At 33.2% G+C, this 20182-nt stretch overlaps 1 protein-coding gene across 1 annotated transcript in view; it reads right to left on the bottom strand.

Annotated features, from left to right (window-relative positions):
- Positions 1-9143: 9143 nt before the first annotated feature.
- LOC106470746 (guanine nucleotide-binding protein G(i) subunit alpha-like) overlaps positions 9144-20182 on the bottom strand; it is a 52335-nt gene continuing 41296 nt past the window's right edge. Inside the window, exons 5-9 of the mRNA XM_013931312.2 lie at positions 18262-18390; positions 17247-17376; positions 14698-14851; positions 13778-13986; positions 9144-11374 (exon numbers count right to left, since the gene is read on the bottom strand). Of these exons, the coding sequence (XP_013786766.1) occupies positions 13796-13986; positions 14698-14851; positions 17247-17376; positions 18262-18390 (604 nt within the window). The 3' untranslated portion in view covers positions 9144-11374; positions 13778-13795. The remainder of the gene's footprint in view (positions 11375-13777; positions 13987-14697; positions 14852-17246; positions 17377-18261; positions 18391-20182) is intronic.

The raw sequence follows: 20182 nt of genomic DNA on the forward strand, positions 1-20182 counted from the left end.
ACGTGTTATACAGTAATTCCTGTATGCTGAATCCATTTTCCTCCATCACGTATATAGGACCGACATGGCCAGGTGGTTAGGGCGCTCGACTCGCAATATGAGGGTCGCGGGTTCGAATCCCCGTCACACCAAACATGCTCGCCCTTTCAGCCGTGGGGCGTTATAATATGACAGTCAATCCCACTATTCGTTGGTAAAAGAGTAGCCCAAGAGTTGGCGGTGGGTGGTGATGACTAGCTGCCTTCCCTCTGGTCTTACACTTCTAAATTAGGGACGGCTAGCGCAGATAGCTCTCGTGTAGCTTTGCGCGAAATTCCAAACAAACCAATCCATCACGTATAGATTTTTCACAAAACGCAGTACATAAAAGAAAGACCACAACATGTAATTTTGAGACTAAAAGACGTAGATATCACAAAAACAATTAGGATGAATAAGGATGCATATTTGTTTGACATCGATGTTCTTCCCATTTGTTTAGTTTGTTTGTATTTTTGTTTACAAACATAATATTAAAAAATTTTCATTATGGTAAACGAAGTAATAATTTGATCTAAGTAAGGGATATTTTACCGATATGTAAAAAATCCTTGTGTGATAGAAAAATAAATATTATTTTCGAAATCTGCGTAGCTGAATTATGGAAAATCCGTTGTTGCGTCAGCGAGGTCACGTGACTAGTATCACGCCACCTCTTTCTAGAAATATCTTGTTCGTTCAAGAATGCCCTAGCATTTACTAGACATGTGTTAGTCTTGTATATATAAGACGTTCACAACGTGACGGGACAACAAGGTAATGAGTAATTGAACTGCAGTAAGAGAGAATATTGTTAAGCACGTGAGAAGTTTGTTGAGAATTATAGCGTTTGTTACAGAGCGACTGCTGAAATTAAGTGTATCGTAAAGTTGTATTCGGAAAGAATAAACCAGTTTTATTTAAGAAAGGACTTGTGTCGCTAAAGTTTCGTCGGAACGAATTTACGGAAAATTAACTAACGAACGGAGACGTAACACCGTTATTAAAACCCAAACAACTTTTATGAAGTTTAAATTCGCAGGCCTGTGTTATAGTTAAGTGGACTAGACTTGGTAATATTTCTACCAAATTATTTTAAAGAACTCGACTAACGATAGAACTCATTCCAAAAGTATAAATAACATACAAGAAGAAATGTTATGCTAAATAATTTTATAATCGTTTAAAGCATTTATTGACGTTGTTCTAAATATATCACTCAATATTCCTACAAAACATGTACGTATGTGATACAAATGAATATAAAATAGTGCTACGACAGCGGAGGTCACGTGACCCTAGTAACACGTTATGCGCTTCTAGAAAATTCATGTTCCTTCTTGAAGCCTCGAGTGGTTACTAGATGTACGGTATTCTTGTGTATATAAGACCGGTAAGAAGTGACGGCAACAATGTTATGTAGTTGAATTGCAGACACAGATAGAGACGGACAGTTGGGTCGAGCGCGTGTGTCGTTCGTTGTGAATTATAGCGTTTGTTTAAATTATAGCGTGACCGTGGAAATTAAGTGAATTTCAAAGTTGTATTGAGAAAGAATAAACCAGTTTTATTTAAGAAAGGACTTGTGTCGCTAAAGTTTCATCAGAAAGAAATTATACGGGAAATTAACTAACGACCAGAGACGTAACTATAGTTTTCGCATTCTAATTTCAGTAATTATCAGTTTACATTTGGTGTGACCAGATGAGTTTCTCTGCTAAATGAAGTCTGATGAGTTAAACATTAAAGAATAGTGTGTTCACTTAAAAACCACTCAATATATATTCTAATATAACCAACCTTCTCGTGAAAAGTTATAATCGTGATGATTATATCTCATGCTGCTTTCAATTTAATAATGTACGCTAAAACAAATTTGTAGAGGACTAGCGCCACTAGTTTCAAATCAGCAAATCCATCTTGACTGAAAGATGTTCTATGTGAAATGAAAAACCTCCAACTATCACAATTATATACACTTCTTAAATATGTTTAGTTATTTGTATAAAATGGAGAAAAAAAATATTTGAATGGAATAAAAAGCTACTAGAGAGAGATGTTTGGTTAAGAGGGAGAAATGGGATAGAACCTCATTCCCAATGTTCAGTAAAAATTGATATTCAGACAGTAAAAGTGATATAATTCAGTAATATTGCTATCTAGAGGTTCGGGGTGTATGAGGCCTTTTAGATTCTTTGCGAATATATTTGATTTATATGTAAACCTGTTTTTCTCTCCTTCTTTGAAAGAAGAAATGGCATCCAGAATGTACTTGAATGAATTTTGATGTTGATCTTCATCCCACAATGGCGCATTTCTACTCTGTTGAATGAAGTGTTTTCCAAGAAGACAACGCAACAATCCACCACATTGTTTTGTTCCTAAACTTGATTCAAAGAACTTGAGAGTGACTTCAGTCATCTTTTTTGAACAACATAGTCATCGCATCTCAATCCAATTGATCATTCTCTGCTGATTTCTTTGATCCAACTATAAACTCTTCCACTAGACCACAATCGAGCTTGTTTGTAGTTGAGTATAATGCTACACAATGGTCTATTTGTACTGTACCCACTACGATTATCGAAACCTGTTTTTAGCGTTTTAAGTCCTACTGCTGTGTCACTGGGGGCGCCACAATCGATCAAGACAACATCTGACAGTTTGTAGTCCAAACTATACCTAATACATGTTGTTTTCGCAGCGAAAGATAGCCCAATACGATAGTGACGGTGTTAATAAAGTTCCCAGCAAATGCACATGCACTGAAGAAATTATATTATTATTATTTTCCTCGGGAATATATTATATCAATTTTTAAAGTGTAACTTTAGTTTAGTGCAACGATCTGTTTTTACCTTCTTTACAATGATTTCTACTACATTTTAACCCCATTTATTAAATACGTGCAACTCTATTTTTCTGTTATTTCATTTAAAAAAATTATGTTATGACAATAAGCCTGAAAGAAAATTAACTCACTTAACCATGAATAATATGTAAAAAAATTATAAAACGGGGTGTACTTTCCGACTTGCCAAATATTTCAAACATATCTAATCAAAACCATTCATGTCATGCAACAAACTTCCAACTCTTGTATACACGTGTCAGGTCAATGTTAAGTGTTTTAGTTACACTTGATTTGTGGCTTATTCTAACCAGTCTCACGCTATTGATCATCAATGAAAAACAATTTATGATTTATTAAAAGTAAATGATACCTTATTAAATGCAGCGTTAAAATCGGCCTCTACTCACCGATACACACGTCATGACGCCCAGAGTCTAGATAAATATTAAATATTCTTCAAAAGACGTTGTGATCTTGTTCGAAACAAGATCATGAGAAATTATTTAGCAAGTCTAATATCAGTCATTATTAAGCCAATCTGGCTGTGTGATTGGTCAATAAGGATAAATGTATCCAAATGATGCGTTTTATTGGCTGATACGCTTCGATCAGTACCCGCCCGTGATATTAGCGCGTATAATGGCCAGGTGGTCAGGGAGCTCAACTCGCAATCTGAGGGTCGCGGGTTCGAATCTCCGTCCCAACAAACATGCTCGCCATTTCAGCTGTGGGGATGTTATAATGTGACGATCAATTCCACTATTCGTTGTAAAATATTAGCCCAAGAGTTGGCGGTGGGTGGTGATGACTAGCTGCCTTCCCTCTAGTCTTTCACTGCCAGATTAGGGACGACCTGTGCAGATAACCCTCGTGTAGCTTTGTGCGAAATTCAATCAGACACCAGAAGTGAAAATTGAGAAGAGAATCTGTGACGAAGAGGCTTCATGATTCCTTTCATGGTCGAACCCACTCCAGTTTCGCACATTCAAGGCTTATCAGCAAACCAAAGAAATGCTATTAGGCCTATTAAAATGGTGAAGTGTATAAAATATCTACGGTGTTTTGAGCACGTTTTACTTCACCATAGATATGAGCAAAATTCTTTATTGCACGCGCTTATGAGTACAGGCACTTTTTTTTGATAATCTCACCCCTGATGAAATGGTTATCTTGGCCTTTATGGACTTAATAAAACCTGACGCAATCATCTTATTTTAGTTACAACCACCCAATTTCAAATAAACGTCTTTTACCAAATAAAATTAAATATCCGCTAATAAAAAATTTATCAGCTTCTACATAAAATTAATAGTCAAGTGTAAGTACGACTATCTACTGTGTAACGACGAAAAGCCGTTCGTCTGTAACGCCCATATCTCGGCCGTTGCGGTACCGATCGACACGCAACTTGCTCGAAACTACGGCGCTTTCTGCCGCGACAAGCAAGTTTGTCTTTTTAAAATTGTACATAAAACGGATGATACGCTGCTTTGGTCGTATATTTATATTTGAGGTTAGGTTGGTAGAAATCGTGATGAGTAATAAAATCGAATCGGGTATACGCGCGCCCCACGCTTGGTATTGCTGGCGCAGAGAAATCACAATCACTGGTTGAAATTCCTCATTACGTTTGCTTGATTATCAAGAAGACACACTGACGCAACATCACCAAATTTTGTCCAATCGGAACCCTCCGCTACAACTGGATAATAACCCGCAGCACATTTCAATTTTGAAAATGCCCGAATATCATCGAACATACTTAGAAAGTAAACACGTTAATTACACAAGAAATGCTAAAAGTAGAAAGACACATACAAGGATTCTCTTTACGATAACTATACACTATTGTTTGTTTGTTTGTTTTGGAATTTCGCGCAAAGCTACACGAGGGCTATCTGCGCTAGCCGTCCCTAATTTAGCAGTGTAAGACTAGAGGGAGGGCAGCTAGTCATCACCACCCGCCGCCAACTCTTGGGCTACTCTTTTACCAACGAATAGTGGGATTGACCGTCACATTATAACACCTCCACGGCTGAAAGGGCGAGCATGTTTGGTGGGATGCGGATTCGAACCCGCGACCCTCAGATTGCGAGTCGAGCGCCTTATCCACCTGGCCATGCCGGGCCTACACTATTGTTAGACATACACAACAGTTTCAATTTAAGTTTAATGCGAGTGTTATGATTTAGATAGTTTATACAGCACGAGTGTCAAACTTAGTTATTTTTAGAAGCGATAGTTTATCGCAAGTGTGTTTAGGTAACTTAAGAACCATACGTTGTGTAGTTCACTAGTTATGAATTGGAGATTGTTATATTATTGCGTCATTTTACTAAAAGCAGGCTAACAAAGCCAAATCCAGGAAGACAGTCCAAAGGGAAGAACTCGAAATTCATAATAAAATTTACTGCATTTATCATCACAATTAATAATTTACAGTGTCATACAGTTGACCATGTAGGAATATGTCTTCGAGAATCAGTTTTTTCGCACGTTTCAATCTACAGCATAACGTTTTGGGACAACATGGGACCTATTGGTCTACCTCGGCTGTTCCATCCTCTAAAATAAATTAAAATAATTTTAAAAAATCTTAAAGACAGCCCTTATCATTCATATACTTATCAAGCTTTTCTTTAGACTCACTTAAATTTACTGCCTCTACAACATCCAAAGGGAACCCATTCCAAGGGACAAGTACCCTGTTGGAAAAATGATACTGTCTTAGATGACTCCTACCTTACCAAAATTTATATTTGTGTCCCCTAGTCCTACTATTTTCACTGTTAAATATGAAAAAAGATGATGCATCAACACTATCAATTCCCTTTACATCCCCCTAACTTCTTTTCTCAAGAGAAAACAATTTGAGAGATTTCACCTTCTCTTCGTATGACAACCCCTCCACCCCCAGCACCATTTTAGTAACCCCCTTCTCTGAACCCTTTCCAACAATTTAATGTTTTTCCTAAGGTAAGGAGCCCAAGACAACACAATATTACAAATGTGGCTTAACCAGTAACCTGTACAATGAAATTATAACCTCTTTAGAATTTTACTCAATATTTCTGTATATACAACCTAAAATCCTATTTGTCCTACCACTGGCAAAAGCACACTGCTTGGATGGCTTTAGAGACTGATCGACTATTACAAAAAGATGCCTTTCCTTCATAACATTGTTAAGGTTATTTCCATCCAAATTATACTTATAATTCAATATCATCTGCAAAGTAACTTATTAACTATTTCTTCATCTATGTCATTGATGTAAATCAAAATAAGCAAAGGTCCTAAAACTGAGTCCTGAGGTACCCCACTCGTGACATTAATCCAGTTTGTTTGTTTTTATTTCGCGCAAAGCTACACGAGGGCTATCTGCGCTAGCCGTCCCTAATTTAGCAGTGTAAGACTCTTTGGATATAATATTGGGGAAAAACTTAATAATTATTTCCCGTCATATGACGGGCATTCAGCTTGTTTTCTACATATTTTTCAAGCTTTGGTTTACATTTACGTCAAGAGAGGGAGAGCTAACAGTACAAATTTTTTATCACATGATTAGCGTTGAGGATGCATATTTCGCCGTAAGAGTTCTTCAATGACGAAGACCAGGAAATAATATTTATATAAATATAGCAGGAAAGGAAATGCCAAATACATTATGTAATTAATTAACAAGGAAGTATTGGAAATTTCTGTTTATAAAATAATTCATTTTCGAAGTAAGTTGTTGAAATGAAATAGGTTTTGTGTAAGTTACTCAATTTTTTAATATGCAATAGTAGGGTAAAAGTTTTCTAGCATGTACACAAGTTTACTTCATTGGTTGATGTAACTGCCGAGTAAAAAACGCAAAACGTGCAAGGCTTTTCAGTTTACAGTGTTAAATTTTTAGTATTAAAATATGTAAAATTACCAATTAAAACGATTTATGTAAACATATTTTAGGTTTTGTTTAAATCATGTTTTACTATTTTGTCGTAGAAAATGGTAAGATTTTTGTCAACAAAGTTTTTCAGGTTTAATTTAAAACTGTCCTAGGCTAAGGAGATAAGTGGTACTTAGTGGGTATTATTTAACAAAATTGAAGTAAGTTTGTTCAGATTTTTATCTTAAATCTATACAAAGAGCCACCTGCATATTGTTAGGTTTTTTGTTGTTGTTCTCGTTGAATTTCGCGCAAGCTACTCGATGGCTATCTGCTCTAGCTATCTAATTTGGAAAGGCAGCTAATCAACATCACCCACCGCTTTGGGCTACTCTTGTAATATGTATGGTATAGCTCTGTGCTGTTATCTGACGGATAAAATGGGATTTGACAGTCACTCTCCCCAACTACATAGCATTTTTCGAGGCAACTGGAAGCAAGCTGGCAAACAAGAAGAAATCGTTACGTGGCGAAAAAAATTAAATGATATTCACACGAAATACTAACTGGTCAACATTCTAGACTTACGCTCTTCCTGAGGAGCATAAGCCAAATGATTAGTCAAAAAAAAAACGTATTTTTACATACGGTGTATTTACAAATCCTATGCAGTATTGCTGTGACATAAACACCATTTCGAAAATTTCTCAGTATTCTGAAAATTGTTTAATCTCGAAAGCTAAGTTCTCATAGTGGCACCAGATTATCTCTCTTTGGTTAACTTGTGTTCTGGGTTACTGATGAGGAGTGGAATTCTCCTAAACTAGTATAACCCCAATAACACATGTTGATCAAGTTGTAAATTGAACTGGACTTCCCTTGAACTTAGACTTCGAAATTAAACAATTTTCGGAATACTAAGTTTATTTATTACAATCATAAGTTTTCTGTTTTGTTTGCCTCTTCTATGGTTTAAAACTACAAAGTTATTTTTTCCTCGTGAATATTAGCATCTAATGAATATTTATGAATATGTAAATGAGTTCATTAATATATATATACAATAACAGGCTATCCATGTGTTTCGATTTGGTACCAATTTTAAGTTTCTAACTTAAAACATTAACGGATATAGGCTCAAATAACTGCTGTATGTAGGGGAATTACATATTTTGTACAGTACCTTAGAAACTGCTCAATTTGAACACTTATTACTCCCAAAACTTCATAATTAAGGCCAGATTCGAACCCTGTACTCCTTTTTAATTAGGAATTAGGTTTCAAACTTTTTTTTACACACAAGTAAAAGTACTTGAGCTATTGGGCTATAAAAGTAAAAGAAGCAGTTTTTGAAGAAAAAAAACACTTTTAACAACATTCCAAGCCCCTGCTCTTCATCAGGTTTGTTCATAGTGTTAAATAAAATTGTTTTTCTTTCATGAATGTATTTTTAAAAAACATTTTATTTTGTGGAGTAAGATATAAGCAAATACTAAGAAGGCCTAACCTGTTTAGAGGATTGTTTAGGTACTCTACGTTTCTGTGAAACATCGCATACTAAACGTTATGAAATATGCCTAATGTTACAACTAAATGTAAATATACTATTGAGTCTTACACCTTTAATTTTTTTTTAAATATTTTATGATATTACAAAAAATGGTAGAGTAACAAGAACTTAGGCCTAAGACCACATCAAACATAAGAAGGAATAGGTGATTTTCTTCCATTCCTGTATTTATTGGTTGATTAAAAAAAAAAACATTTTATGCTCAAATTACATTAAAACTTGATACCCATTTTTTTTATATTCAGTATGTTCTTAATGCTGAGTCATATCAATCTACTTTGGAACAGAAATATTCTATATTACTATGCTAAATGCCAAAAGCTGATCTCGTTTAAGAATATTAGGCATATGAATATTCTATTCCACCATTTAGCAATGCTCCTTATACTTATAGTATATACATCAAGTTGAAATTTACCTGTGTCAGGACACTTTTCAATTAAATATAAAACAACAGTTTGGATTTTATCATTTGCATTACTTACCCTCAGAAAAAACTGTAAAAATAGATATATTTTCTTACTGAAATATAACACTATCAGAACCTAAGTAGTTATAACATACAAAAAGCATTTTTATTCAATAATGTATGTAAAGTATTAGCACTAGATATCCTAAACATTATTAATGACACCTATAATACAAAATATTAGGAATAGTCATATATAATCCTTGCTATAGTTAAGTATCATTTAACATGTAAAAATTAATAACCACATTAATATTCAAATTGCACCATTTTTTAGTTGTTATATATATATATATATATTTAAAACATCAATTCTAGCACCTAATAAGTATTAGAAAGAAAACGTGAAACAATTACAAAAATACAAAATGATTTTAAGACTTGCATATATACATTTGCATTAAAAAACAAGTAATCATCTACTCTATATTTGTTCTCGCCACACCTCAATCATCAGTAGTATAAGAGTGATAACAAACTATTTTATTTACACTATCAAACTTAAATTTTTACCTAAGATCTGGTTAACAAACAACCAAGATCTGATTAATAAACATTGCAACTCAACCACTGGCCCTGACACGTGAAAAGTGGTCAGTGTCAAAATATCAAAATTCTGATCACAAGATATAAATTCAAACATTAAAATGCTCATAAGATACGAATTAAGGCATCAGAACATAAAAATTTATCAAAGGAGATGGTAAAAAAAAAGTGAAATATGACAATAAACATGACCATCCATTAAAAAAATAATTTATTGCAGTATCGTCATGTAATAGTTTGCTTTAACTTCTGCATAAACTCGTTTTTAGAAATGGCACACTTTCACAGCTGTGGTGTATTTTGAGACCGTTACAGAATCATAAAATATACCAAAATTTTGTCTTTAGCTAATCAACTAATTTACCATATAGCTTGACAAAATAAAGTTTCTTGTGCTTTTTTAACAACAGAGATCAAATATAAAGGAATGTCATAATGTCTTGATATATTTCTATGAATGTTCAGTCACAAATGGAAGTCGCAACATGCAAGGCTGGTTGGCCAACCAAGATGCTTAAGTTTTGCAAGCTAACTGTATTTTAGAATCACAGTGAAACACTATTTCTTAGTGTGTTCTCAACACAAAGGATTTATAAGAGAAACTGATAGAATCATGATAAAAAATTTTATACTATAGAACAATAGATACCAATATGATAAAACACAAACTTTGGTTGGCTGAAGATGAAAACAACACACACAACTTAATGTTTGTTTCTATACGATGCTATGATTTACCTGAATATGTTAATCACACTAAAATTATGTAGTGTTATTCAGGATACCCTGGTGGGATGAAATGAATGATCTCATGAAGCCCACTAAAAATAAAACTTGTGGTATAGTTATTGTTACCGATTGGATATTTGTTACACTGGATATGAGAGTTTAGAAAAGCACACAAAACACAGAGTATTGGTAGACAAATCTGTAGTACCATCATAAAATTATATCATTCTTTATATATTTGTGACGTCTGTCTCACATAGTCTACCAATGTAATTCATTCACAAAAGTGTACAAGTAAATAAAAATATGCAAAGAGAAAACGTTTTGGTGTGAATCTCCGTAAGCCTAGGGAGGAATATAACTGAAAAAAGATAATTTGGAATTTCAGAAAGAATCCATTTTTATAATAACAACGAAACGAATTTCTCATAAGTTTTGTTTCAACCAAAATCAAAACATAGACTCCATGTTTTTTGATAGGATCTCACAAAAAGATGAACAGTTTGCTTCCTTTTACTGTTTATAACAAAATGTAAAGATCACCTCATTACAGTTAAATCACTAGAGATACATCAGATGAAATACATCTGATTGTAGCCCTGTGGTGATGCTAGCAATTTACATTCTATACTTATCAATTAACGATTGAAGGAGTATAAAATATTGTAATAAAGTAACACTGCTGTTTAATATCTACTTTAATGTGAAGAAAGTGTTCATGTTAAATAGTAAATGAAGTGCACTTCTTTGGTGACATGAATCTGAACATTATGATATGTTTTTGTTAATGTTTGATGCTTTCAAAATTATCAGAGAACTTGTGAAATTATATTAAATCCAGTTCATTTTCCATCCAAAAACATTCAATGTAAAATTTTAGTGTTAAAATATTTTTAGTGAAATTAATACTGAACTTAACAACCTTATTAAGACATCTTATAACCTAATGAAAGTGTTATACAAATTATCAAACAAAATACAAATGTATTTTCATTATTAATACTGAATAACAAACTGGCAAAGAAAATTAATATCTTGGCAATATGATTAGCATCCCCAATAATACCTGAATAATTGTTGTTTTTTTTATTAACTAAATCAATGTCTCAAACAACTGTAAGTTCCAACAATTAGAAAATCATGTCTTGATCAATGTGTCTTCACTAGTTCCTGATGTAATTTTGCACATTTTGTGGTTCATAGAAACCCATAAAATATCTTGACCAGAGGATACTTGTGGATACTGAGATGCATGAACAAGTTGTTTTATTATTGTAGATATATATATATCTTTTGAACTTCAATTTTTTTTCTCTGAAAAAGAAAATACATGAGAATTACTTACAGATTTATACATAGAAAAACTTATTCCTCACTTTCAATTTAATGTGTGCATTGTATACTCTGAATGAAGTGACTTATTTTGCTTTGATCAGTAAAGCTAATGAAATAAAATAACACAACATGCAACAAGGGATAGAACTAGCTGCAATGCTAGGTTACTCTTAATCAATCAAAATAAAATACTATTGAGGGTAAGTCATACTTATAAAACAACAGTTTTTCATGTTCCATCATGTCAGCAAAACTACTTTCTTCATCATTGTCTGTGCTTGATTTGATTAACAGGAAAACACACTACTGCCAGACACTGCAATTTCCACTATAACACTTAACAAGCTTTAGCAAGGGTGTTTTTTGAACCAAATATATTGACAAACTTTCCACAGATCCTCCACTGTATATGGGTGTTGGATTCTAACATCATGTTTCAGCACAACAAATGCACAGATGTTTACTGAAGCTATTAGGATGTCAACACGTTAATGTTGCATTTTGGAATACTTTCATTAACCACCCCCCAAAAATGTACATCATGTATAATAGTTAAATGAACTGCTGAAACATTACATTAGTGTAGCCTGTATAATTTGTAAAGTTTAGTATACTCTAATCCATGTTAGTGATAGCACATGATGAGACACACATTTGGCATGTAATGCTGTTTGAAGACAAGAATGGAAACAACGCCTCTGTAGCCACAAAGAATATCAAAGACATTTATGGAAATGTCTTGAACATCTTATGTGTCAATGATGGTTCAGCAAATTTTGTTCAGGTGACTTTAGTCTTAAAAACTGTGATGGCAGGGGCCAACATGTTGGAAATTGATATTGATGCTCTGAAGATGCTTGTTGAGTCTAAGTCAAGGCAACACACACTCATGATATGGCCATGAAATTGCATGTCTCTCATGAAACAATACGTAAACATCTAAGGAATATGGGAAACCTCCATAGAGAGGGTGTTTGGGTGCCTCACAAACTCTCCAATAACCATCGTTTCCAACGTGTGTACGTTGCTTCGTCTCTTCTGGCACATAATGCTCGTGAACTATTTTTGGACAGAATTATCACCGGTGATGAAAAATGGATTCTCTATGTGAATATTAAATGCCAAAAACAATGGCTCAGTCCTAGACAAAACCACTTCCGACCCCAAAACCTGGACTCCATCCTCAGAAAGTGATGCGTTGCATTTGGTGGGACATCCTCAATCGACAGTGAACTGTCATTACAGAGATCTATAGTCAGAAGCTGGAATGTTTAAATCAAGCGCTTCACTCGTCAATCAAAAATATGTTCTTCTCCAAGACACATGTGGCACGTTTGACGCAACACAAGATTATGGAGTCGGGTTGGGAAGTTCTCCACATCCACCATATTCTCCAGATATGGCACCATCAGATTACCATCTTTTTCGTTCACTGCAACCATTTTACTGGGAAAACATATGCAAGTGTGGAAGGTGTTAAAGAGGACATTAACATGTTTTTTGCTTCAAAACCAAGTGGTTTCTTTAATCAGGGCATTAACAACCTGAGTGTAAGATGGAAAAGCATCATCGATAAGAATGGAGACTATTTCATTTAATAAATGTTTTGTTCAGTTTTTCATCTTAAAAAAAGGGATATTAATTTCTTGACGACGTAATACATTAGGGGGATGTGACAGGTAGATGTTCAGAGAGAATTGCTGTGGTTCCAGTTTCTACAGTCATCTTTCTCATGAACCCTGTCATTCATTTTCAGGTGTGGCCTAAAAATTGTGAACTTAGGGCTTGAGAACCTTCACCAACTTCAAATCCTGTTTATTTTCTTGTTAATGATACCAGGAGGTATGTCCAGCTTCTTCACAACAGCTTTTTGGGGCAGAGGGCTCTCTTTCATAAACACTACATTCACTTTAAGATGAGCCTGTTGCTTGGGGTTGGTTTGAGGTATGGCTTCAGAGCCTATACCTATCTTAAATGCTATAGTGTGTATGTTTTTCTATGTTAAGAGAAAACACTGAAGACTCCTTTCTTTGAAATGTTGTATCTTCTGGGTCTATGTCATTTAACAATCTCACTAGACAAATTTCCTTCTTCAGAAAAGACTAATATATTCTCATGGTGATATTGTTCATCAAATGTTTGGGAATTCACTAATTATCAAATATACAAGCACCAGATATGTCATTCAAAGCACGCCCCGTATCTGCAGTAAGACATCACTGTATTAGTACGTACACATCATTCTTAGATAGTGTGATTAACCCTCTGTAGATTACTAGAACAAAGTCCATAGCATTAGATTATTTGTAAATAACTATACCAATCAGTATTTATAACCAAAAATATGATACTTCGAAACAACTGTAACACTGAAATACTCACCTCTGGCAGTTTTAATCTTTAAAATAACCCACAATCTTTGAGGTTGATTTTGATTATGACATCCGTTACTGCATCAAAAACAAACTGTATGTTGTTTGTGTCCGTGGCACACGTAAAATGAGTGTAGATTTCTTTGGTGCCTTTTCGTCTGTTTAGTGCTTCGAACTTCATCTGAATATAAGCTCCAGCCTCTTCATAGTTATTAGCTCCTTTAACAATAACATTTTTTTAGTGTTTCAATACTGATTACAGCCATCTCACCTGTACTAAACCATTAAAAAAATCACAGTTTTTGCTTCTAACAATCCCAAAGGGAATTTAAAATGCTTAAAACGTACAATACAGCATAGAACTTTAAATGAGAAGAATGCTTTTACATTTTCCATTCAACAAATAAGCCTCTTGTTGTAATCTTAATAGAAGATAGTATGATGTACTTTGGAACCTCTGATCATGACACTAATAATGAAATACTAAAAGCATGAAGTGAAACAACAAACAGAACATTGAATGTTAAGCAAAATGATAAAGAGTAATTCAGATATGATCAATTGTATAAAGGTTATTTTTTTCTAGTGGAATTCATTGATTATATTTTATCAGTCTTATCAGCATTAGAAGGATACTCAGAAATAAAGCCCTTGACAACCCTGTCACACTACTTGTATAACTTTATAGCCAGATGTATATCAGATCAAGAAATATTTAGTCAGGATATATAATACATTACTAGTTTTATTTAGTGAAAAACTACTATTCTCATCAAATACCACCACAAATGTCATCTGCATTTTTAATGATGATTTCTAAACATTAATACCTTTTTTCTTAAACTTCATAAGTGTTTATCTTAGAATTATATGTAGCATCTTCGTCATATGTTTTTTTAAATCTATAGTCAGAAGTTTGAGTAAAATTACCTTGATACTCTGGGAAACAAATGTTTAATGGTGACTGGGCAATCTTCTCTTCAAATAAATCTTTTTTGTTGAGAAACAAGATGATTGATGTCTCTACAAACCACTGGTTGTTACATATCGAGTCAAAAAGCTTCATTGATTCTACCATACGATTCTAAATGATGAACAAACATTATTCACCTTCACCTTTAAAGAAATCACAATTTAAAGTAACGAACAGTAAAACTCATGCTATAATCATAACAAGATGCATTAGCTATTAGTAACGTCACTTAGTATGAAAAAAAAAAAGAGAAAAATTCATAAGGTTAAATTATTACTAAACAAGAGAAATTTTTACTTGAAAAAATAAACAGTTTCATCAATTTCTTTCAGAATGTTTGTTGAAACCTATCTGCACTAAGTGTCCCTAATTTTGAACTGAAATACCAGAAGGAAGGCAAATAATCAACAGCATACACTCCTAACTCTTGTCTGGATAAATAGTGGGATTTTACGATCACTCAGACTGCACAACCACAACCCCAAAGTGTGAAGCACATTTTTCCAGCAATAATCTGTGAACCATAAACACACTGATCGAAAGTCTGAGCATGCTAGCTTCTAGATCACATCAGCCCAAATATAAATGAAATTTTTTAACTAGTTAGAAAACGGTGTGACCATCAGGGTACCTAATGATGACATAATCTTGTCGAAAGATTGTACATTTATATTAAAGTTTTCTTCATAATACGTTCAAACCATCTCCAAACTTTTAGTGTGACTATTTGATATTACAATAATTTCTCAGAAACAAGTTAACTTTTAAGAAATTTTATATAATCAGTAGGAATGTTTCTGTTGTTCTGTAGTGATCTGAGGAACAAACAAACATTCACTAAATATGCTTGTAATAATATAGGTAGCTTTACATAAGTTAAAATATTTATAGTGAACATTAATTAAGTCAGATTGCTCTATCACAGAAAGTCTCTATTGGTAGTTGTCCGAACTCCTAGTAAAATACATTTAAACACAGTTAGCATGATATGTACATTTAAACACAGTTAGCATGATATGTAACATTTAAACACAGTTAGCATGATATGTAATCTAACGAGAAGATAAGAGCATAACGTGATGTAGATGTAATATAAGGCAAAGGTTCTCTCTGCATGAATGGCAAACAAATTAAATAGCCGAGATTGTAACTATGGAGTCCAATGCTTAGCTTATGTGGAATTTAAGTTTTTATTATTATTATGTGAAGAAAAGTGATAAATTGCCATATAAAGCTGAACAACAAAAACTTAAAACCCCCATCAACTCTAACACATGATACACAAATTCTTATTCCCTCTAAGTATGCCTCCTAGTGGCACAGTGGTGAGTCTACGGACTTATAATGTTAGAAACTGGATTTGTATACTCATGGTGGGCACAGCACAGATAGCCCACTGTGTAGCTTTATACTTAACTAGAAACAAACAAACAAACCCTTTACATGATATAGAGAATAAACTAACATATATGTTATTGTTTCAGATAGATTTTACATACACTTTAATCAAAATTATAAGATAATTTAACAAGTTGAAATGAACAAATAATTAACGTTAAGCATTCTTTTAATACCAAAAGAAAGCTAAACTCATACTTGTTAAGGGTAGTTATAAATAAGTACGAGATATCAAAGGAGTCCTTGGGAGTAAAATAGATTTATAACACATAAGAAATTACTTGTTCTCTTGAAAACAGGAAACACCGATACTACCTGAGTTGGGTATTATTTTAAATACATATCACTTTACCCCACTCTTCAAAGTGTATTCAGTCCACTAACAAAGCTTACCATGAACTGAAACTGGTTTAGTATTAAAATCTTATCATTGACAGAAACTGGTGTAATATTAAAAGCTTACCATGGACAGAAACTGGTGTAATATTAAAAGCTTACCATGGACTGAAACTGGTGTAATATTAAAAGCTTACCATGGATGGAAACTGGTGTAATATTAAAAGCTTACCATGGACTGAAACTGGTGTAGCATTAAAACTTTATCATGGACTGAAACTGGTGTAATATTAAAATCTTACCATGGACTGAAACTGGTGTAGCATTAAAACCTTATCATGGACTGAAACTGGTGTAGCATTAAAATCTTACCATGGACTGAAACTGGTGTAATATTAAAAGCCTATCATGGACTGAAACTGGTGTAATATTAAAAGCTTACTGCTGTGCTACTGGAACACATCATAGGCTATGAATGATGAAGCATAATGACAGTTATGTTTATCAAGGGCTGCATTGAAACTTCATTAAATCAACTATATGGTTTGAAAATGTTGCCCATGAAAAGAAAATGCATCACTACAAGTTAGGAAGTGGAATAAAGTTAGTGGTTCCTATTTTTACTGGAATCTAATATTTTTTAAAGAAACAAAAACTAATTAATATTAAACTAAATTAACAAATATGTATAAAGAAATTTATATGAAATTTACAAATAAGTACTGTAAAAATACACTTTTATAAAGTGAAAATAATGAAAAAAAAAAAGTACCATTTCTTCATCTTCAGCCAGAACCTGGTCATACTCGCTAAGAGATACACAGAATATAATTGCTGTGACTCCCTCAAAACAGTGAATCCATTTCTTTCTTTCTGATCGTTGTCCTCCTACATCAAACATTCTAAAATCCAAGAAATTTTTCTTTCAAATTCCAATCAAAACTGATATTAGTGAAAATGGATAATTTGTAAAACATTTAAGTTAATCAATTACATCTTACGTGCACAGATGTGGGTACAGCATTACTAAGCCAGAAAAAATCTATTCAACAAATATGAAAGCCAAAAAGACAATAATCATAATTTTCTTCAGCCTCAAACCTAGGCAAGGGACTCAAATTCAAAAGTTAATTTGGTTGAAAAAGGAATACAAACATCTAAACAGACAACAATATGCAAATTTATATTTGAACACAACAGAGAAAGTAGTTTCATTTCTATATAATACGACAAAACACTATATTTTAGTGAACACTGTGAGTTAGAAATGAGGAATATTATCAAAAGAAAAATATCTATTAAACAAACTTTTAGGGTAAGTTGGTTCGACTTATTAAAGTAACTACTGTTGTGAATGATAACATTCTTATTTTTAAATACTTTCTTAGCAGAATGCTTAGGAATGAGTAGAGTACTGTACAGAATACTTAATTTTATGTAACGTAAAATTGTTATTATAATTTATCGTTTTATCTTTTCATCAAAATTTTTAAAACTTACAAAAACTAACTTGAAAAAGAACAGGGTGTTGCATTGAAACATACTTTATTAAAGTAAATCAATAATAAAACTAAGTCAAAAACGTTTTGAAATATTTCATATATCTGTTTAAGCACTCAGGCTTCAAAATGAACCCTAGTTGTATGACATAAAATAACTGGTATTCAAAATGTTAAAAAAAATGAATGAATATTTTTAGGTTAATTAAGAAAGGAAACAAAACAAAGCTTATTCTTGTACAACTACAGTTATTAAATTTTTGCACAAACAATAATAACTTTTCTTACTTGAAATGAAGGCCCTTGAAAGTAAACTGTGTTTCTACAATCCCTGTAGTTTTTACACGGGTCCTAAGGACATCCTGTTGAGTGGGTATGTAGTTTAGATCACAGATTCGGTCAAGAGAGTTTAAATAACTGAAAACAAAGGAAAGAAGTTAAAAAAGTATGCAATTTATATTAGCATCTATGAATAAGCTATTCTAAACGACATGTATGGTAAAAATAACATAATATAATGTTTTGGGACAACATGGAACCTATTAGTTCATCTTGGATGTCCCATATTCTAAATTAAACTAAAACTATTAATAAAAAATCCCAAATATAACCCTTATCATTCATATACTTATCAAGATGTTTCTTAAACTCATTTAAATTTACTGCCTCCACAACATCTGAAGGCAACCCATTCCAAAGGCCAACCACCCTGTTAGAAAAATAAAACTGTCTTAGCTGAAGATGGCTCCTACCTTACCAAAATCTTACCTTGCAATCTTAAACACCTCATTCAGATCCCCTTTAACTTTTCTTTTTTTCAAGAGAAAACAAGTTTAGAAGTTTTTACCTCTCCTCATCATAGTATCTATCCTCTGAACCCTTTCCAACAATTCAATGTCCTTTCTAAGGTAAGGAGCCCAAGACTGAACACAGTACTCCAAACGTGTCCTAACCAATGATCTATCCAATGACATTGTAACTTCTTTAGACTTGTACTCAATATTTCTGTAGATACAACTTAAAATATTATTTCCCTTCCCACTAGCAACAGCACACTGCTTGGATGGCTTAAGACTAATCAACTATTACATCAAGATCCTTTCTTTCATGACACTGTTAAGGTTATTCATATCCAAATTATATTTATAATTCAAATTATGATAACTCACATGTATTATCTTGCATTTACTATAATTAAAACCCATCTGCCATTAATTTGCCCAACTCACTAAATGATCTAAATCCTTTTTAAATCAGCAGCATCCTCTTCACAGCTAGCAACACCTAAGACCTTAATATCATCTGCAAATTTAAGTAACTTATTTACCATTCTTTCATCTATGTCATTAACGTAAATCAAAAAGAGCAGAGGTCCTAAGACTGAGCCCTAAGGTACCACATTTGTGATATTAATCCAGCTTGACTGAACTCCGTTTATAACAACCCTCTGCTTTCTTTCATCCAGCCACTCTTCTATTCAATTATCTAACTTATCCTCCACACCTATAAAGAACATTTTTACAAGCCTTTTATGTGGCACCTTGTCAAAGGCTTTCTGAAAATCCAGATACACTAAATCTACTTAAGCACTAACTTTTTTCAAAGAATGTCAAAAGATTTGTAAGGCAAGATTTACCCTTAGTAAAACCATGTTAACTATCCAATAAAATTCTAAACTTTGTTAAATGACTTTGCAAAGCATTATTTACCAGACTTTCCAAAAATTTTCCCACAACTGATGTAAGACTAATGGGTCTATAATTACTGGGACAATTTTTATCACCTCCCTTGAAAAGAGGAGTTACATTAGTTAACTTCCAATCCTCTGGTACCTGCCCACTATTCAAGGACTTACAAAAAATAGTAGTAAGTGGCTCACATATCCAATCTCTAGCCTCCTTCAAAACCCTTGGGGAAATATTATCTGGCCCAGTAGCTTTATTGTTCTTTAAACTTTGTAATTTTTTCTTAACAAGCTCAGAATTAATGCAGTCATCTTGTTCAAACCTTGTTTCCATCTATCAACTGTTGAAGATGTGGAATAATGCTTAAATCTTTGTTGGAAAATCTGAAGAAAAAGCAAAAATGCAATAACCCAGCCATCTCATAATCATCAGATACTAGCCTTCCTTTATCATTCCTTAAGGGTTATATCCCCATTCTAACATTTTGTTTACCCTTAATGTACTAAAAGAAATCCTTACTGTTA

The sequence above is a fragment of the Limulus polyphemus genome, unplaced genomic scaffold (genome assembly GCF_000517525.1).
Source record: "Limulus polyphemus unplaced genomic scaffold, Limulus_polyphemus-2.1.2 Scaffold4195, whole genome shotgun sequence".
NCBI lineage: Eukaryota > Metazoa > Arthropoda > Merostomata > Xiphosura > Limulidae > Limulus > Limulus polyphemus.